Source organism: Vanacampus margaritifer, chromosome 12, assembly GCF_051991255.1.
Source record: "Vanacampus margaritifer isolate UIUO_Vmar chromosome 12, RoL_Vmar_1.0, whole genome shotgun sequence".
Taxonomy (NCBI): Eukaryota; Metazoa; Chordata; class Actinopteri; order Syngnathiformes; family Syngnathidae; genus Vanacampus; species Vanacampus margaritifer.
Window position 1 is genome coordinate 15,848,779 of NC_135443.1, and position 22,629 is coordinate 15,871,407.

The window sequence follows — 22,629 nt, forward strand, 5'->3', positions numbered from 1 at the left end:
ACATAGTGCTTTGGTCTCATCTATTAACTGTACTTTACTTCAGCTGTGGCTTGCATGCTAATTTTTTCGGTGGCCTGCTATGGAAAAGTTATGAACTCTCAATGAACTCTCCCTAGCAACAAGTGGCCAGAAAGTGAATTTTTTTCCCATTGAAATAAGAGAATTAAGTTGCATTCGAGGAAATTGGGATGTCGATCTTTTCCGACTTTATACCAGAAAGTGAGCACGCCCCTTTGAATTCCTACATCCGAGTTGCGAAGTCAGAAAAAAAAAGCGATCTTTCACTCAACAATGGCAAGCTACATGGAGACAGACCGTGAATGGCAAAACATACTTTACAAGATTTTACATATTTATTTATATTCATGTGTTGTTACTTTTTATGCATCAACCAAATCAGATCCAGGGGCTTAAAGCACAGAAGGTTCCGTGCTTTTTTAGAGGAAATGGAGTCAGAATATGGGGATGTGCTCTACTTCACTGAGGTACGTTGGCTCAGCAGGGGAAACGTGTTGAAGAGATTTTTTGAGTTGAGAGCAGAAGTAAAAGACTTCATGGAGATAGACGGGGTTGCTGTTCCTGTGCTAAGTGATCCCAAATGGCTCATGGACTTAGCTTTTCTTGTTGATATCACACATGAGCTTAATGTACTGAACAAGAAGCTACAAGGCCAGGGGCAACTTGTCAGTGCTGCCTATGACAACGTGAGAGCATTCTGCACTAAACTTGTGTTATGGAAAGCCCAGCTCTCTCAGACAAACCATTTCCCAGCATGCAAGGCTCTCGTGGATGCAGGCACACCATTCAGTGGTGAGAAGTATGTTGAGGCCATTTCGAAGCTACAGGAGGAATTTGATCACAGATTTGCAGACTTCAAGACACACAAAGCCACATTTCAAATTTTTGCGGACCCCTTCTCCTTTGATGTGCAAGATGCCCCTCCTGAGCTTCAAATGGAGCTCATTGACCTGCAGTGCAACTCTGCACTCAAAGCCAAGTTCAGGGAGGTGAGTGGAGAAGCAGACAAGCTTGGGCAATTTTTGAGAGAGTTGACCCCCAGCTTCCCTGAACTTTTCCCGAATGTTCAAGCGGACCATGTGTTCAGTTCAGAAAGTTAAAGGTTAAAGAGCTGTTAAAACAGACATTTGAAACGGAATAAAAATAATTAGTTTTCTCTACTTAGCCAGCCAGTGTATATCTACTGTATGCTCATTATTATTATTTTATTTTTTTATTACTGATTGATTTATTTTTTATTCATCTTTAAGTTAATTTATTTAATTTATTATTTTTTGCTAAAAAATAAAGATATTTCATAACGTTGGAATGTTTTATCAGCGCTTTTCTTGTGGAAATCCTGATGCGGCCCAGTCTCACCCAGACTCTGCCTCTAGCGGCCCCCAGGTAAATTGAGTTTGAGACCCCTGATATAGATGCTAACTGTTAGCCTGTGGAGTTTCCTGTTTATGTTAGCATTTACAAATCAAAGGCTAAGTGGATGCTTTTTTATCTTTAGCTTGAAAGTAACCTTCAGCTAACAGTGGCAATAAAACACTTGAAGTCACTTTTGAAAAAATAGGTCCTAATTATATCTGGCAAACTGCTGCTTCGTGTGAAGTGAGTTGAGTTACCTACCATTATGCAGCGTTCATATGTCAAATTTGATCAACAGCTCCTGTCTCCAAGAAAGTTGGGTCACTCCTATCTCAAAGCATCACTGTATCTTATTTACACAACACTGCATGCTGCTGCAAACCAGATAAGAAAGAAGAGACAAAAAAAGAAAATAGTTTATTGTCACAGAATATTCTCCATTTATTACAGACACGTCATATTTACTTATAAACTACTAACTTCTCCCGAGAACAGTTTACATAGATGCGTTCATTAAACATTCATTTATGAGAAATAATCATCAATATGGTATCCGATGTTCTCTTTTCTCACTTGTTGTTTGCTGTCATCCACAGTCTGTACCCACAGTGAAGGGTTGCGGAAAGGCATCCTGGGAAATGCTGTCAATCAAAAGCCGAAACAGAAGGAAAAAGAGGCAATTAAGAGCGGGAGAGTAAAAATATAGTAGCCAGAAAAACATTACAGAAAAATCTGTGTCGGTGTATCGGTGGTTATTTGTTGCCGTTAAGTAGAGAATTTGATTGATACTGTACAATGAGCGCATCAAATTTTATGCTTTATTTCCCCAGCGATGTAAACCTGTCACTGTGTGCATTCAACTGGAAGAGAAAGCTCTTCATGCATAGTGGAGGAAAAAGTTGTAGGCTGGTGCTCACTCAGTCACATCACCCTCGTGAACAGAGTCGCCATGACAGCGCGCTTGTTCGGCCATGTTCACACTGTTTTGCTTTAAACAGGAAATGAGAGAAATTGAAGAAGCACTGTGGTCAACAGTATTTTTCTCTAGGCTTCTGTATACATATTTAAAACACGATTGCATGTTTTAGTGCTATGCTGCAGAATATACGGAACACACCATACCCGAAGGTCTTGCACATTTGCATATTTAATATTAGATGCAAATGACGTTGGGAAACAGATTTGGAGGTACTGGATCATCTACACGAGTCCTTTTATTCATTTTTTTTGTTTTAACTTGTGAGTGATGTGAGATTTTGCTATTACTAGAATCACTTACCAGAAAAATACAATAACAACATTCAGTTTTGAGAATATTGGCTGTATTAGCTCATCTTACATATCCCAGCAACATTATGACCACTTGCACAATAAGGAGATGACAAATTGTCCCTTAATGCTCAATTTATATTAACACAATCAAAGGTACTACAATCGTAACATATCGTTAAATAAATACTGTTTAACTTATCAATGATGTCATGTTGTTTAATGCACATTTACACTCGAAGGTGCCATCAATTTGACAGAACAACTGCCAGAATTATTGACGATCAATTAACCGACCAATTTACTATGATCTAATATCTATCTTTTTCCTGGTTACAGAATGTACTGTTGAGGCAATGCCATGTCAGTACAAGTCATGCCTCGAATACGCCCTAAATGGACATTTTGTCCATCTCTGCTTCACTCGAATCAGCTCGTGTTGCATAACATCACATGCATAAAACAAAGTGATGCATAGATAATCACACACCTGCCCGCGCTCTTTGCAAATCAGCTTTATGACTTTAAAGCAGAGAACTCGCTATAGAGTGCCTCATCTTGGTGGAATACAGAATTTGACACTTTTTGGAATACCATTTTGATATTTCATTGACAGATAACGGATTGTGTTATGTTTGGTAGTATCTGAGTTATTTGATTTAACTCATTTTCTGCCATTGACAGCTATAGACATCAAAAATTCATTTGAACTATTTTTATTAGTTTAACATTTTTTTTCCATTTTTGTTAACAAGAGTATGAAAACCTTTTTTTTTTTGTTGGTACATTTAGAACAGATATAAAATTTGTAATTAATCGTGAGTTAACTAGTGAAGTCATGCGATTAACTACGATTACAAATTTTAATCACCCGATGTCCCTTATTTTTAATAACCTTTTCTTACATTTAAAAAAAATATATATATTTTTAAGAAAACATTTTTTTTTAAGAAAAAATTATTTCAAATGAGGGGCGTCGGACGATTACAATTTTAAAACGTAATTAATCGCATGACTTCACTAGTTAACTCATGATTAATCACAAATTTTATATCTGTTCTAATACAAAAAAAAAATCTAGGTTTTTATACTTTTGTTAACAAAAGTGGGAAAACTAGAAATAGTTCAAATGAATTTTTGACGTCTATAGCCGTCAATGGCAGTGAATGAGTTAATTGTAGAAACCAAAGTAAAGAATGCAACTGTCATGCCTTGATTTCATTGCACCCTTTCCTACTAATGGAAATGCTGTTTCATGCTAGTCTAGCCCTGCAGACACCCTTTCACCTCTTTCATCAAGCGTTAATTAGAACAGGCGACGTATGATCCCCACCCAGACGTAATTAATCTGCTGTGGTCACACACAGCTCATCGCGGTCTTGGAAGAGCAGCAACAAGGGAACAAAGTAGGCAAGGTGTAAATGAGGTTGTGCCAGCAATTTAAGCTCTCGACATGTTGATAAGAGAATATTGCTCGGTGAAGTTCTTGTGATAGTGGACCGAATCCGAATAATATTCCACTTCTTATAAATCAACACATCTGATGTTCAGATAAACAATAGCCAACGATAGTCAAACACATTGCAGTAAACATATTTTATAACCGAGTACACCACCTCCAGCGTGTTTGCTCTTATCAGGGGTGACTCATATTGACAGAGGCTGACAGTAAATAAATGGTGACTCATTCATAATACTTAACACAAACAATAGCATAAAATATCTAATTGGGAAAAGGTTGTGATGTTCATGCTCAAATGGATGCTTCACTTTACTGTAGAGATCAGTGATTCCCTCTAAAAAGACAATTTCACCTAAAAACTAGACTGAGTGCAATTTCTGCAGAAATTGTGTAGGAATGCTGGAAACTGAATGCTAATAGCTGAATTAAGATGAATGCTAATAGCTGAATGCTAAGCTGAATGCTTATGAAGTAAATTGAAAGATAAATTATGTGAAAATGACATAGTATTAATTGTAGTTGAAAGATAAATGAATGAAAAGAAGACTTGAACCCGGGAGACGTACATTTTTGAAGCAAGTTGAAATTTATATGGAAAAAGGTTATCTAAAAGTACCCTCCATTCATTTAGAGGAAAAGTGGAACTAATGATATCCAATCAAAAAACGAAAAAAACAAACAAAACAAAAAACACACTCAATAGCGCCACCTAGGCTTGCAGTACCCTCCATTCTTTTAGATAAGGGGTGGCCAAGTTCGGTCCTCGAGAGGCCCTATCCAGCCTGTTTTCCATGTTTCTCACCACTAACACACCTGATTCATGATCAGGATCGTTATCAAGCTTCTGCAAAGCTTGCTGATGAGCTGATCATTAGATTCAGCTGCGCTGAAGGAGGGCGGCATGGAAAACAGGCTGGATAGGGGCTTTTGAGGACCGAACTTGGCCACCCCTGATTTAGATGAAAAAGTGGAGCTAATGATATCCAATGGAAAAATGAAAAATAAAAATAAAAATCACTCAATAGCGCCAACTAGTTGAAATTTGAACGGTGTAAATCGAAATGATGTGGATGTTATGGCACGGCAAAAAAGTGAGGAGAATAAAATGCTATAATAAGTAAGAATAAATCATCCCAATAACATATGTGGGAATGTTTCCAGCATGTTCAATTTACTAAATTTGTCCACAAGTTATTTAATTATTTGCATGTGATACCGATTATTAGTAGTCAGGGAGGAGATATATGTATAAAGCATACAGTAAAAATGTAATTAAATAGAATGTAAGGAATTAAACAATTTGTGCGTCATGATGATTTAATGGGCATAGTGTGTGCCTGAGCCACAATGGGGTATATACTACATACAGACATACTACATTTAGATTTGATTTAAAAAAAAAAGTGAGAAAAAAAAGATAGAAAATATGCCTGTGAATACTGTTGTATGCTCTTTCTGAAAGTATTGCTACCAAGAGTGATGGAAATATGGTTAGTTTTACAACCTCCGCCATATAGATGCTAGTTTTGTTTTTTTCGATTCATGTCTCATTCTCTTTGTTTTATGTTTAGTTTTACAACTTCAACCGGTAAGTTTCATTAGCTTAATTGTCAGGAGGAGAATAACATTTGTGCCATTGCCATGCCAACCCATCTCACCAACCTCACCAGTCAAATATTAGTGGATGAGCTTGGACAAGTTTTGCTAGTACTAGCATCCGGGCTAATGCTACAACTCCGAATTCTCTATAAATGATGAGAGAATGTTTACCAGGAGATGCCATTATAAATGGTGTTGTTTAAACACTCTGCTTGTATTTCTTTTCAAATATACAGTACCTATATGTGAGGAAAGTAAGGCTAAGCCATTTTCTAGCTAGTCTTAATAAGTTTGGCAGTTAATTGGATTTCTTTTTAAATCAGACATGGAAGAGAGGAATGCTTTTGCATGAGCCGGATCAAAAAAAGGAAGCTCAATGTCAGTCCCTGGAGGCTAATTTGAAGGTTTATCTTGCCTGGGGCCAGTGAAGAAAAAAACAACTTTCTTTTTGTATTTGTTTACTTATATAGCCTTCCAAATTCAGTACTTTTAAAAAGCTTTGTGGTGCAAAAATTAATTAATTAATTAGGTTAGATAGTTCCCCCCAATTGGATAGTGTGTGATGTGTTCAAACAAACATTTTCTTGTCATGAACAAGACATGCCAAGAAAGACAAAATGGTGGACACACTCCATTGTTGTCATTTGTTTACTGTGTGGAGCTTTTCTCTGTGCAATTTGGCAACACACTTGAGGGTGGAAACACAAACCAGAATGGGATTTTCTGTTCCGAACATTATTGTGTTGCGCTAAAGGAACATAATTTCATGAAAGTGCTGGCAGGAGTGTAAATGCAGCGCTGATATTCAGTATGTCTGGTGTGTTTGGAGTGTCATTGTTAGCAGTGACAGCGTGACCGGTCATCCGTTGGCATCCAGGAGACGCTCACAAGCGTATCAGATTATCCTGAACTCGATAAAAAAGGGAACAAAAGAAGAGTTTTCTCTCACTTCAATTCTAAGCGCCTTAAAGTATTAGTGTAGTATGTTACAAATTGAAGTTGCAACAAAGGGACTTCTTCTTCAACCTTTGGTGGATTATTGTTTTACACCAGTGCATTAATCTCTCTCTCTCTCTCTCTCTCTCTCTCTCTCTCTCTGAAACAAAATATGGCTGAGTTGTATTGAGATAGTGGACGTGAAATTTATTGGTGGATTAATAGATCGAAAATCTGTGGTGAATTTGCCGTTCACAGAACATCCATTTGGACATGCGTTATGGATTCAAAAGTATTAAGTTCACCTGTAAAGGTTTTAGCGCATTTTAGATTCAACCTGAAAATTCACTTGAAAGCCAAATATCTCAGACTTTTTGTGTACACGCACATACATACCTTTTTGAAGAGAGTCCAAAGCACCTGCTGCTGTCGTAGTTGGAATGTTAGCCGGGGGATGATGAGAAAGCAGCTTGGCCTGTTGGAAGCAACCCACTGAACACTTCAAAGACACAAACCAACAAGCTCAGAAGCTTAATGATGCCGCCATTATGCAGAAAATTAACCTCTTCATCCTTCCCATCATCTGTGAGAAACTATTCCTGCTCCATGGTGAGACAGAATTGTCGATGACGATTCTTCAATCGTCTTTGAACTCACTCAAATTAATTACTACAGAAGGCAAGAGTCCCGTGTGTCTGCCAGCTTCAATCAAAAGCACTGTACACGGCAGGGTTGGTTTAATTTTCTAGTCACAATTGAGCACTGGATGATCACATTTGTTTGAATTATCGCCACCATAAAAAAAAAGAAAAAAAGATGGTGATTATCTAAACATCCTGCTTGAGATTTTGTTCTTTTTGGAGAAGAGAGCTGAGTGTGCAAGTCCAGCTTTAGAACATTGTTAGTATTCTGGTTTACCAGGTCAAATAAAGGTTAAAATAAACAATAATAACAACAACAATAATGACCAACTTTAAAATACAGCAGCCACTTTAACAATGCAAACACCTTCTTAAAACAATCGCCTATGTCGACCCCCCCCCTCCCCCCGATTTTTCAGGAAACACAAAAAAAATAACCATTTGTTTCATGAGGATATGATTTAGCCCCCCCCCCCCCCCCCCCAAAAAAAAAGCAAAATAATTACTTAGGCAATTATTTCAAGAGGGTGATGATATAGGAAAATTGATCAAATCAGTAAGAGTCCTAAATGAGCCTATCATTCATGTATTTGTAATGTTGGAGGAATGTACAGTACCCAGAAAAAGGCTATATAGTCTTTGTGTCCATAGGACATAACTGATTGTAACGGTCCATTGTGTTGTGTGGGTCTACATGCATACCTGTCATCTCTGTCCCACTTTGTGCTCCACTTCTTGACCAACTTTCATCCATTTCCGCAAATATGAATGAACGAATATGTGTGACCACAGTGCCCTCTGGCGGCGGACAGGAGACAATTATATTTGTTTTTGACTCACTCGAAGAGTTCGACAGCAGAGGGCGCTCGTGATCTTTTGTTTCATAAAGTGGCATTTCATTTCACACAAGATTGGCAGCATGCGATAGAATGTGGAATGTCATAATGTTGACATTTTGACCAGTGCACTAGCGGGCCAAATACACGGAGGTGTATCTTCGCAAGGGGAACTTGCTACAAAGCATTTCTAATTTGGTGCATTAGTCACACTTATACCTCCGATGCCTACTTGATTGTGTTCCACATTTTCTTATAACTATTTTATTATATAACGCTAAATAGAGCGGCAGGATGATGCCGATTGCAAGCTGCTTCCTCTCGGAGAGTGGTTTTAATGGAGCTGCTGCACTCTCTTATTAACATGTGGAGAGAGCCTGCAAGAGCTGTCATCAAGTATTACAGCTTGACACCATTTAAATAGACGCCTCTGGACTTCATTAGAAGTGGCTGCACTTCGAGAAAGTCGCACATTACTTGGAAAGGCAGCAGTCTGAATGAGAGTGTAAGATGAACTTTTGATACAGAAAAAAAACCCTCTTACTCTCCAATGTATTGTAAAGGGAATTAATTCATTCTGGATACAATTATGTTGCTTTTTAAACATTACAGACAACATCTCTACTTTCCTGTAAACACACGTGCTCCCATTTCTTTTTGTCTCTCAAATCACATACATATTCACATTAGGGGTGGGAACCTCTGGGTACCTCACGATACGATACAATATGCGATACAAGGCTCACGATAACAATTATCTCACGATATGACGATACCGCGATTATTGATATATTGGTCAGGTAATAAATCCACGATATTCTACGATAAAACTACTCAAGACATACATTGATGTTTTTTCAATGAGAAAATTGTTTCTTTTTGTACCATCACTGAAACAAAATATTAAAACTGGTGTCTTCTTCACAGTGAGTACTTAAGTGTATTTTTTTTTAAACAAATACAAATGTCTTCTTAACAGAGATCACTTTTTGTGAACAAATCAATATTAATATTCCTCAGAAATTGTGTGCTTCAAAAAGTCGAACCATAAAATATGTTTTAAAATGTTACGTATGCAAAACTGAGTTAGTTGCTGGACAGATAATAAATGTCTTACACAAGCAAAAGTAAGCTCATGAGTCTTCTTCCCCTGAAGACTTCCATACATTTCCTCACCACTCTTATGAGGCGCTCCCCCTAGCGGCCTGCCAAGTAATTGCTCAATAAGTAATGAACAATGGAGACGTTATAGTGGCTGTATATTAACTACAAATATTGCGATACTTGCGTAGGCGTATCGATAATTTATCGAGAGTCAGAGTATCACGATTTATCGCGATATCGATATATCGTCACACTCCTAATTCACATCAACATTCTCGAATTTATATTGAGGTCTTTCCCACACATCAAACTGTAGACACTATCATAGAAACTAAATGTGATACTTTGTAAAGGAAACTCTGCCATGCGAGGCCTGACAGCGAACCCTCTGTCAAAGTCACTTGGATCTGGATTTTACTGCTGAATCCAGTTCGTCTGCCAAACATAATGGAATAAGTACACCTGATTCTGTCATGCAGTGCCATTATGCATTAGCATCGCCATCCCATCATTCATTTACTGAACATCTTCCCTGGCTTTATGTATATTTTTTAGGTGAGATTTTCTTTTGAGAGAAGAACCTTCGTTACATGGGTATAGATTCTCATTAAACAATATTAGGTAAACCTGTAAAACCTGATGAGAACACTACTAGAGGTGTGCAAAAAAAAAAAAAAAAAAAACAAAGTAGATTGTGCAGATTTGGGTATTTTTTTTAAAACCAATCTATGTAACAAACTGCTGCATCCTGACAAGTCAATATGTTGCATCAGCCTTCCTACTATATTATTCTCTGCAAGATGAGAAGGGCAGACACCTCACATGTTTACATTGTGGCGTTATTGCCTTGCAAAGCAGACGGCATATATTAGATTGGGAAAATGAGACAAAATCATGTTTTTTTTTCTTTGAGTAAAAGCAATCTCCAAATAGCCGTTTTACATTAATATTAATCACCACACTATTAATATTCATAGTCATATTAGAATAAATTGCCTTTTTTCATCGACCGCCAAGTGCCGTCGTCACAATTCAATCGCAAAAGCCGATTACGTCTAATCCTTTAAATGAATTGAGAGTTCAAAAAGCTAAATTTAAGCTTGAAGGATCCGTGAAAGAGATAGATGATGGCCTGCATATGATATATATATATATATATATATATATATATATATATATATATATATATATATATATATATATATATATATATATATATATATATATATATATATATGAAGTAGTAATTTGCCTTAATACAGCACAGAAAAAGAAAAATCGGCGTTCACATAGTATTCAAACTAGGGATTACAAAAAATGTACTGTATTCAAATAGTTTATTCTTGAGCATCTGAACTTTGATTTAGAGTCTGTGTGCATCCGGTTGGAGGAAAAGCTTTTAAAGCACTTCAAAGAAGGCTTTCACAGTTACTTTTCATGGGAACTGAGGTTCGGTGCAGGCACAGTAAAGCCTATAAGTCGTGCATACGCAGTGGCAACATCTCAAGTTCTCCAACACTTTTTAGTACCTTCAGCCAGCACAGACGATGCCCATGATAAGCTGCCCACGCTCCCTCTGGCTGCTGCTCAATCTGCATTGTGGACAAAAAACAATATGAAGGCAAAATAAATCAATCAAAAACAGACTTGCATTTTAGTGCTTGTCAGGATATTCAAACCTTAAGTCTCAAACCTGTGGCCCGGGGGCCATTTGTGGCCCGCAGGACTATGTTTTGTCTCCCCCTACTTGACAAGTTTAATGTTAGTCTGGGCTTTTTTTTGCCACTTCATTGCCCCACCACTTTTTTTTTATTTATTTTAATGACTCATGGGCTACCATAGCTCAGGCTCATGACAGCTATCAGCGAAGGACTCTATTAAGACTCTATATCCAGCGGCCCCCACAGAAATTGAGTGTGAGACCCCTGGCCTAAATAGATTTGAGTAGAAGGAATGCTGGAAGAGAAAAACATAATCATAACAACCAAAAATATATATTATAGCAAGTAGTAAGCAATTTTTCATCACAGGTCACATGGTAGTTATGGTTGCACTCAGATTATATCCATATTGAGTTTGACATCTGCGATTAGAAGTGTAAATTATAAAAATATGAAATATGCTGATTCAATTATTACAGTTAACTATAATAATGGTGGATGGACGTTTCATCACCCTTACTACCAGTGTTCTTCCGTCATCAAGCTCTTTGCTCATCAGGGGCGGATCTAGAAAAATATTTATGGGGTGGCAAAAAGGGGGCAGGCAAAGTTTTTGTTTGTTTGTTTTTTCTGTTCATTTTCTGAGCGCGGGTAGCACTGTGTCATCGGTGCCGAGTATCAAACATGTTTGATCATTTCTGCGCTCAGGCTCTCATCAGCTCTATGTGTGCGCGGAACAGGCACGAACGAACTGCTCGCTGATATTATCCACGGCGCATGCACTCTTTATACACCAAATATAGCAGCACCCTATTAAGTACATTTCGGAGGCTCTAATGTAGGGCTTACACCATAGGTGTCAAACTTCAGTCCTGCAGATTTTGGATGTTTCCGTTCTCCAACACAGCTGATATACGATCAGCTCATCAGCAAGCTCTGCATAAGCCTGATAACAAATCTGCTGATTGGAATCAGCTTGTGTTGGAAGAGGGAACCATCCAAAACCTGCAAGACTGAGGCCATCGAGGACCGGAGTTTGACACCTACGGCTTACACCATATTTCATGAGAAGCAGCCCTCAGTCGTCTTCTTTTTCAGCCTTTAGTAGCAAAACATGCAGCAATATCTCTTCGGCTCGAAGGTCGCCATCGTGAACGGTCACATGATCTCAAACACGTGATCAACGCAACTTTAAGCAGCTATGCCAACGGCGCCTAGTGTGCGCAGAACAGCGCTATCTGCGCTTGAGAGCCATCCATGCCAGGAGCTGATGCCGCAACTGATTTAAAGAGAAAAAATTAAAAAAAATGTTTTAACTTATCATGGTACACGTTTCTTAATTTACCAAATATTCTATATTTTGATTACAAATGTAATAGATTGTGTAAAATGAAAAAAAAGAGCTGTTTATATTTGCTCAAATATTACAAAAAAGGAAAACAATAGCAGCATAAATAAAGAATTTTATGGGGTATTCACTAAAAAAATTTAATCACAAAAGCAGTTGTTTTGTTGAGGCACAAATGTTTGTTGCACTTTGCACATTTGTACACATGTCTGGCTCTTGCAATTTGGACAAAGATGTATAAAAAAAAGTTTTGCATTCACTGCCATCAGACATTAAAGTTCTCGATCATAAATGTCAAATTTGTCACTGCAAATTGAGGTGGCAGCATGGGTGGCAAGGCTTTCTTTTAGGGTGGCATCTGCCACCCTATGCCACCCCGGTAGATCCGCCCATGCTGCTTGTGCCTGCTTAATCAATAACATTGATTTTTAAAACCACACAATTTTCTTCCTGCCCATCCATTCTGTAAAATATTACAAAAAGGAGCACATTTGTAAAAGTGAAATGTAAACATAGGTCAAATCATAAGAGTCGGGCAAAGTGATTACGGATAAATGTGTGGCATTCAAGTACCGCCAATAGTTTGTATAAATGAGCTGCTGCAAGTCACAAGTGATGAAGTATGAAGAAAAAAAACGTGTTTTCCATCAATTGATATGTCACAAAAGAGAAATTCAGTTTTGGAGCCTTGGGCTAAGAAACCAAGGAAATTAAAACATTGCCATTTATTCCAGTTGGCTTCCCAATGCATTTGAAAACTAAACTCAAGCCGTATCACAAGACAGTAGATTGGAGGACAAACCAATGCGCTGTGTGTGCACAGCCACTAGAATAAACATGATTGTGCAAACACATCATAATAGCATATTTTCAAGGCGCACACACCTTTTCCATGATTCTATTTGTTATAAGCTGGTCACTTTCATCAAGCAGGTTTTGCGTGTTTGTTATTGACAGAGAGCAATGTCGCTCAGTGGCAATAGCTAGTTTGTAATCATTCACTTTAATCATGCATAATCCCTCAAGCAGAGTAGGTCATTTTATTTTGTGTTATTTCAAAATGACCTCTGTGAAAAAGATAATTGAAATGACAAAGCTAGAAGGTAATATTTTGCACAGTACTGTTTTATATGTGAGGACGTGTACAAATTCATGTGGTCAAAACTGACACTATTCGAGGACCAAATATCAATTGAATTAAGTATGAATGTGGCAAAATTGCTGAATCGGTGAGATGAGAGAATAAGCGATATTTATTAAACACAACTCATGCTCACACAGGTTTAAATTTAACAATGGCTGCATTTTTTAGGTGAATGGAGCAAAAATACTGACATTACTCGAAATGTGTCTATTTTTGTTTGCTCATATTGCGCTATTAATTCGGTCAGTATTTTTATTTTATTTTTAAAGGAGGAAAAGTTTGAGCATCTCTCCTGAGCCATTAAAACATAGCCGATCAAGTTAACAAGTAACATTAGGCTAACATTTTTGCTAGCTAGCTAGCTAGGGTGACCAGACGTCCCGTTTTGGCCGGGACAGTTCTGATTTTGAACCTAGGGTCATGAGTCCCAACGGATTTCGCCAAACTCATTATTTTATCCCGCTATTACGCAGGTCCCATCCCGGCGTCCCGTATTTTGTCATGTGTATGTCAATCGCACAGTTGTCATAACGATTTAGACGATAAACCAATTTAAAGGAAAGTTAACTGTTAACTTCTATCTGCTTCCAAATTCACATTTGCGTTCAATATGACATATATGCAGAGGTGAAAGTGGCTAGAATTTGTTGTCGGAACTCCCAGACATAAAGGTCGCTGCGCAGCCAGAATGTTTTTTAAATTTTTTTAAATGATGTGCAAAATAGCGGATAACAAAAACACCGACGTGCACACATTGACGTGACTCCTCAGATACACAGAGAACGGAGCCGGTGGACAGAACTCCGTGGGATAAATAAATAATAGATATAGTTGGAAACGGATTACGCTACACAAGCACACTGGAACAATTCAGAATCACTTTATGCTATGTTTTCACCAAAATAGGAGGAAGTGTTCCGCTGTCGTGCCAAAAGTATTTACCCCCGTACATAAATTGCATCCCCTGCCGTGGGATATTATAACTTTTACCACAGAAAAGTGGAGATTCTTCGAAAAGGTTGCTTGTAAACTGATATTTAAATTTCAAACATCTGGAAGAAACAGAAAAACAGTAACATTCAGTCGTGTGAGCTTTTTCTTCGTATATCTGAGATTTCCTACTGCGTGTTTGGTCTTTGAATGCAGCGCGAGTACTTGCTTTTCTTTTGCTTCTCCGCGATAAATACTTTTTTCTTGTTTCAAAATAATGCCCACGTGTGTATTTATGTATTCATTGAAAAACATGTGTTGGAGGGCATCAGGGTTATTATAGTTTTTGAATTTTTCATTTTAGTTAGTTTTTATTTCGTTTTGGTTTTTAAATTTAGTTAGTTTTAATTAGTTTTAGTTATTTCATAAATGCTTAGTTTTAGTTAGTTTCAGTATTAGTTTTTTTTTTTTAAGTGTGTATTACTTGTGCGCAATATTTAAAAAACACCATGGGAGCAACGTCATCTGAAGGTGCTTTTCTATTGGCTGCTGCTAGATGACGTCACTTTTGTGTGACACACTTTCAAATTTCCTTATTCCTTATTGCGGTTAATATCAAAATAAATCTACTTAAAATCACATTTAAAATCATCCCAAAGGCTCATGCATTGAATTTATTACCAAAGACTAAAACAAAGGACATTTTTGCTATAATTATTGTTAGTTTTAGTTAGTTTTGTAAACAAAAAACGTCGTTTTCGTTTTTATTTTATTTCGTTAACGAAATGTTTTTTTTTTAATTTTTGTTTTTTTCGTTAGTTTTAGTAAACTAAAATATCCTTGGAGGGGATACATATTTACGGGGGTATTAAGTGGCTGCCCGTGACAGAGTGGTTAGCGTCACTTGCCTTTGGTGGAGGTTGGCGTGAGTTCGCTTCTCGACTGGGAGACCATATATATGCGTGTGAGTGCACCAAAAAAAAAAAAAAAACATATTTCAGCCTATCAGCCCGCAAGTCGAAATGCGAAGAAAGTTAAAAAAAAAAATTACTTTGGCGAATATGCAAATTTTCACCGCACCATGTCTCCAAACATGTCCTCCGCGTGATATGCAATCGTGCTGCCTCACGCTCCCCCCGCTTTTGGGTGACTTGTTGTGTATGTAAATTTGACGTTAGTAGATTTTTTTCTTCTTGGGTGGCAGGCCACGGGATTTTTGGACCGGTCCCGATTTATTTTATTTATTTTTTTTACCGGAACTCAGTTCCGGCCCGTTCCGGCCCACTTTAACCCCTGCATATATGCCAGTTAATCTTTTGCTTTGTATATTTACAGGTTTTCATGAAAATCACAAGTATGCTTTTCGTTTGCTTGATTCAAATGCAAGCATGGTGATGTAAAGCACTGCTAGTAAAGGATCCTCAAAGAATGCTTTTTGCCCTTGCTTGACTACACACTCACCTCTATTCACACATTCGTGTACGTGTGAGTGAGTGTGTTGTCATGTGGCATCCCAGAACAGTTTGATCCTCCTCCGTGCTCGCACATAAAAGTCTATGAGTCACTGTCTGGGATCCTTTAACAATCTCATCCATCCTTTCCTTGCACCTCACTCTTCTGCTAATGGAGGAAGCTGACAGCAGTCTCTCCCAAACACAGATGGTCCCCTTGTTCCCACGGTGGAAGTCGTACAGACTCATGGGATGTCTCACCGTGACCACACAGCAATAGGATTTAAACTGAGACGAAAAGCACCAAACGTCCTACGAGCTGCTGAATGTTAGTTCATGCAGGCGCGGGTTCGCCACTAAACCATGAGGGTGGGAGAAGTCAGGGATATACAGTGGCTGGTGAGGGACGTCACCATTGGTCAGGACGGAGAATCTTTTTTGAGCTCCCTGTCCTAGTTAGACAGGGTTAGGGGATTGGTGCTCGAGTGTGGTGAGTTTATGTAGTGAATTATTCAGTGGAGCTTCCTTCAGGCGTGCTCACTCTCAGCGGCTTTCACACACCAGTGCAGAGTCACTTCAGACACGCACACAAACACTTTGGGAACAAAATAATTGAGACATTTCTCTTAAATCAATTCATTAATCAATCATTAGACGCTTTAGTTCCCTCTGACTCTTAGTTTTTGATATTACAGATACATTTTGGGGCACTTTGTTGACTGGGTCCAGCAATCATTAAGTTATGCTTGGTTGAATTGTACGTGGAAATACTTGAGGTTCACTCTTTAAAAGCTTGTAGAAAGTCTTCTCACAAAAGTGGACGCTGCAGAGAAACGGACCATATTCTTTATATAATCACCTGCTGAAGTCGTATAGACTTTTGTGATTAAAGTTGACTCACGAGAAAAGATCTCAGATCAATACAGAGAGGTCTAGTCTACCAGCAGTGACACTGATGTATTTATCTGGACGGTTTAATCGACATGTCAGCAGGAAAAGTAAAATGTTGGATGACATAATAGGAAGAAAGTGCAGCTGAGTGTCATTTAACCAGTGTGACATTATTGACGATATGGAATACTTTCAAGCCAGTCATGGGTAACTTCTCACTGGACTTGCAGGCCTGAAAAACATTTGTTTTACTGCGCAGCTTTGAACTAAGGATGCTTGAAATATGTCCAGATGTGTGTGATGTGAACGTGCTCACTAAATCTATAATTTAAAAAAAATCTTTACAATAATATGTTCTATGCAACCCCAGTAGTTTAAACACAGTATTCTCATTAATATCACATTTGTGGAAGATAACTATACCAGCAAAATCCACCAGATTTTTCTTCATCTCAGAGGGTGGCCATTTTGCCACTTGTTGTTGCCTGAAAATGAAATCTCAGCGCCTAAGGGCTCAGACCAATCACGGTTCAGTTTGCAAATGTCACATGACCAAAATGAGTAAACAGATGAGCTGTGATTGGTCGTTACCTGAGCCCTGAACAACTGTAATGTCATTTTCAGTTGACAGCCAGTGGCAAAATGGCCGCCCCCTGGAATGGATAAAAACGGGTGGAATTTAGTGCTTAATTTATATTCTACAAATGCAATATTAATCAGAACACCGGGTTTAGACCAACGGGGCCCCATGGGACACACTGTAAAGAAAATGTAGGGTTGACTTTCCATTTAAGAACAGGCTCAGACATCACACTGACTTTTGCTCTGTAGGGTACCTAATGTTGTGGCCAGCAAATTTAACTGCTGTTTTTTTTTTGAGGGGGGTTAATTAAGAAGTAGCACTTGGACATGACTTTTAAACAATTAACATCACATTGCCTGTTCTTATTACGCCTGAAAAAAGTAAATATCAGATTTATAATTAAAACACACATTAATGATGCACATTGCATAAAATAAAAAGTCTGAACCATGTGATCCATTTGTTTTGATACAGCATAGCTATCAACAAATCGACAAGAAAAATGGATGATGGAAATTTGACGTACCATCACATTCGTCCCTTCTCGGGGAGTCACCAGCTTTTGGGAAGTGCTTGCACGGGTGAGTGGGAGGCTGCTGGCACTGACGTGGGCGAATTGCAGCAAACGGTACAGTGTACGTGAGGAGAGACCTGCTTGCACCGGGAAAACGCACTCATTTAGGAGAGGGAGGGCTCGAAGGAGGAGGAGGGGGAAAGAGGAGGGGGCGGAAGGGGAGCGGGTGGTGGGGGGGGGGACGACTCTACTCGGAGGAAGACGGAGTGATCACTACAGCAGGAGAGGGGGGTCGGGGAAGTTAGATAGATGGAAGGCGCAAGGACATCGGGTTCTGGAATGTGAAGTGTCCCGTCAAGAGGTCCGGAGTCTGGGGCTAAATCGGCTTTAGGGATGTAGTCGAAGCGGTTCCGGAGCTCATCCCACCCGAGCTCGGCATCATGAAGAAACACTCGGCCAGGGTCGCCCCGCTGTCCGCCTGCAACAGTCCGGTGCTCACCCTCACCAAAGTGGAAGGTAGGCACTAGGCAGGGTGCATGTCGACTTCAAGCCAATTCACGTTTGCGCTACAGCAAGCCATGAGCACCATATATGGTACATTTATTGCTGGGTTATATATTTCGTTTAAATAAAACTTTAACTAAAATGCAACTAGAACAAGTTTGATTAAAGTTCTGTTACTAGTCTGGCTATAGACACTACTTCATCAATATTGACTTCAAATACTATCAAAAATTAAGATTTTATTTATTTATTTTAAACATTGCAATTATTTTAAAGGTAATAGCTAAGCATGATTAGAATTACAATATTAATTGATCACAAACATTATTATTATTATTTTTACCATAACAGGCAATTCCATGTAGGCTAAATTGTATGTCAACAGCACAGGCGCCAATTCAATTACTTAGGCATATGGATCCCTAGCATGTAGCAAGGTGTTTGAGCGTTCAAGATCTTGCTCAAGGGCACCTTGGCAAGTAAGAAATATAACATTCATTACTCATAAAGTGTGAATCAAAACTGTGCATGATCTCATTTCATTGTCACTATTAGCCACACAAACCTCTGCTCGATGGGCTACTCCTTATGTGAGGTTGTTATTGCAGCAGGGATTCCCTCCTCAGTCTGCAGCCCCCATCCTGCCACTATAGCCAGGACGCAAACAAATGTTGTACACCCTTCAAGAATGTTCATAGCTGAGCTCAGTCTCTCTCTACCAGTTTTGTTGTACCCGCAGAAGCACAGTTTATATCAGTAAGGGCAACAACACACGTCTCTCTTGTGGCATGTTGTTATTGTGCTGCATCACCAGTAACATCTAACATGTCCCCAAGATTCAGTTACGTTCACTTGCCTACCTGGCATCTTACCGCAGGCTTTACTGCTGTAAAGAGGTGTGATGTGTTTGGTGTATTTGTCAGCTTTAGCACAGAGGGAATGTCCCAGTGTTGTAACATTACCGGGACCGCTGCATCGATGCGCTCAAAGAAGAATAGGCGGTTGATTTGACAGTAGATTACAAGTGAGTGTGTCTAAAATAATCTCAAGATCATTTGCATCTCCAAGAAGAATTCTAAAAAAAAAAGAAAAGAAAATGATCGCAGTGATTTGCGTGTGTTTATAGTTGCTATTAGAAGCACTATATTATCTACGCTTATGGCTGCTGTTAGATATTATTAACATTTAAATTCTTTATTTCATATATTAACCATTGTTATACATTATTAACATTTTAATTCTTTATATTAACCATGTCGAAATGTTTTGTAGATGTGAGGTAGTGTTGAACTCAGTATAATTTGACCTTAAACTGGAACATATTGTTTGGTCTAAAAAATTCCTTCTCAGTGTTCTGTGCGAAAACACACATTTGGTCCTTGAGAACAGAATCTGTCTCGAACACACACACCCCTAACCCTGACTCTGTTTTCGCCTTCGCTCACGGAAAAGTACCCAGAGAGTATGTTTTGTCTACAAATGAAAGAGAGGCGGTCTGTTTAACTATAAGAAGCCATTTTACACACGGAAGAGACACATTCGGCACTCTGAAATTCCACCTGTTATGTGATGTTTGGAGTCTGTCACGATGTCCAGAGATCTCTGTTTTTTTTTATTAAATCATTTTTGCAAAGGTGTTTTTTCTTACATTAAATCTGTCTTCAAATTTTTGGAACACGCAAAGAGGACAAATAATTTTATTCCTCTTCACTGCCTGTGTGTGCATTGAAAGTTAGATGAATAAACAGGCTGAATTTATGACACTGTTTATGAGTGGGTGTAAAATGTTCTTTTTCAAGAGAATACAGTAAAACTTGAGTTGTTTACATTGTTAGAGCTCTTACAAGAGTTCTGAGGGGGCCTGCTTTGACTTGTACAGACCAAGACTTGTCTAGGCTCCTGTTGTTGCAGTTATACAGTATGTGAAAATATATCTGGACAACAATTGACTCAATAATGCGTCAGCCATGTTAGAATAACAGAGCTGGTGTTAAGCCAGTTACAGTATCAAACAAACTTTGAATATATGGTATTTGTCTTTATTACGGTTGTGGGTGAGCTGGACCCTATCCCATAATGAGATACTTGGTCATCAGGCGAGGAAATGCCCGAAAGCCTAAAGAACCACTGCTTGATTAAAATATTACAAATACATTAGTACTCGAATCATTCCTGGGTACTGACAGTGACAGTAAGATTAACAGAAGCAGTCGTCCAAATTTGGTAAACAATGAAGGAACGCCAAATATGTGTTTGACGGCGCGCTGTAAATTGTGCTAGTGAGGCAGTAGAGGCTGCATACGACTTAGTGTGAGCGGCCGGCAGCCGCTTTGAAAAGGGAATTATTACACGGGAGCAAGAGATTCCGCTTCTCATGTGACGACGACTTTAGAACCTTTGTGTCAGTAATGCAACAATGGTTCTACTTATCTTCTTGTAAATTTGGATCATTTTAAAATATGCAAACACACATTAAATTATTGGTAATTCATAACTGATGGTTTCTGCTATGCTACGATTCGTTACGGGTACAAGAATTTTTGTTGTATTGGCATGATGTAATACTGATCCTGCTACGGTTTGTTAAAACTTTGCACTGAGCTGTTGTCACCTCAAGCCACGTTTGATCCCACCACATTCTTTCGAGTCTTGACGTTGTTTGAGCGCTCCTATGACAAATCCAACCATGGCACAGCTTAGCTATTGATTTCCTTAAATCTATCTAGTGACTGTGTCTTTGGGGAATTGGGCCGTTCCTATGTCAGTAGAAGTTCACACAAGGCCCTGCAGTGTCTTGTCTTGAAAACCCATTTTATGCTTCATAACTGAACAGAGATTACGTGTCCCTCAGGAGAGCGGTCTTAATTCCCCACATCAAACCTTCCCACAGGGCTCCATTTGTCTTGACCACATGAAATCCATTAAACGATGCCCAGGCTTTTGGTAAATGATGTCCGGGCTGTGGGTCAAAACTCATGTTGCATAATATCGACTTTGATTTCCAGTGAGTCACCTGTTTTTCAGATCTCATAATGATTCTTATGAATTAAAGAAGGGCATGGATTTTATTTGAAAAAAGAGGGCAGTATATATCTATTTGTTAGCATAAGAAAAGACTGTATTGGACATTAGGTTCTAATATTGTTATTTTGTTTGAGTTCATTTGAGGCCAAATGCCAGAGTTTCATTATTGCATAGCCAATTGTCTGCATCGATCAACTCTCTCATTTTTCTTCATTTGATGCATGTACTTATTGAGCTTTGTGGGCAGAGAATCCACCAACGTGATCCATCTATGTACAAATCTCAGTCTTCCTGTGTTGTGAGTCTTCTTGTAGGAAATCAGTCCTCACAGTGTGACATAAAATATTGCATAAAAATACAATCTGTAACATGTGAGGAAACAAACATACCCTAAAGCATAAAATCTAAATCCTTGCAGTCAAAGATGTGAACACTTTTGTGAGGGTGCAGGAAGTCTGTTTATCGTCTTCACATTTATAGCGTGACAGATGGAGCTGTTCTGGTGTGCTGTGAGAATTATACAAAAGATGGTGAAAAAACGCCATAAAAGCATTGAGTAATTGGTACCCCCTCACAATTTGAGATGCTTAATCAAAGAAAAGATCTCGGATTAGTATACTGAAGTATCATTAACACAATGAAGTGCCATGTGCTGTTCCTTCTAGCAAAACATCAGATGATGCCAATAAACAGTGTGGGGCCTCACTCTATTTACGTTCACTACATGTTATGTTAAGCATGTGGCCCAACTGAAGGATTGTATTTCATTTTTTAGACAATATTTCAAGAGAAGAAAACAATTTGAGGAAAATAATTGAGTTGTGAGTTGTAACTAGTCCATCTGTAAAGGTTGTAGGTCGTGGATGTAATTTTCCTTCTCAGTCTGACATTTATAAATGTTCTGTCAACATACTGTAAATTGAGTGATGTCACAAGCAAATGTGATTTGGTGTGTAAAAACACACAGAATTGACACATTGCAAAACTAGCAAAAGAAATATGGTGGCCTTAAGGGTTAAACAGATTCAGTATCTAGACAGGTTGACCCCAAGGGAAGCTACAAATCCACAGATTTGCAGGTACACATATTTTACTGGCTGGACTGAATAATTCTTAATGATCAATTATTGACAGTCAATTAATTGTGTGTATCCCCCAGACTAAAATTTGTAAACACAAAGTATGGATAAACTTTGTGACATCTTAGGGCGTTTGAGGATGCACAGAAAAACAGCCCCCCCCCCCCCCCCAAAAAAAAATCCAAGTTAGAGGTAGAGGACACTCTATTCTGGAATGTTACAGCTTGAAGGAGTTAGTGTCTTCCAGCAATTTGCCGCTAACCCAAAATGGCCAACTGT

General features: G+C 38.6%; 1 protein-coding gene and 1 long non-coding RNA gene across 3 annotated transcripts in view; one reads left to right on the top strand and one right to left on the bottom strand.

The window, feature by feature from the left end:
• The window catches only part of slc35f3b (solute carrier family 35 member F3b), a 52,501-nt gene that overhangs the window by 10,778 nt on the left and 19,094 nt on the right, over positions 1-22,629 (top strand). The window contains exon 1 of one of the 2 annotated variants that reach the window (XM_077582205.1): positions 17,992-18,259. The exons of the other annotated variant lie outside the window; for it this stretch is intronic. Coding sequence (XP_077438331.1) covers positions 18,184-18,259 — 76 coding nt within the window. The 5' untranslated portion in view covers positions 17,992-18,183. Of the gene's footprint in view, positions 1-17,991; positions 18,260-22,629 lie in introns of those variants that run through there. 2 annotated transcript variants of the gene reach the window in all.
• Positions 1,643-17,906, bottom strand: LOC144061618 (uncharacterized). The gene is made up of 5 exons (XR_013296222.1): positions 17,756-17,906; positions 10,751-10,813; positions 7,037-7,115; positions 1,948-2,015; positions 1,643-1,748 (listed from the first exon to the last, which is right to left on the bottom strand). It is a non-coding gene; the product is annotated as an uncharacterized LOC144061618 (long non-coding RNA).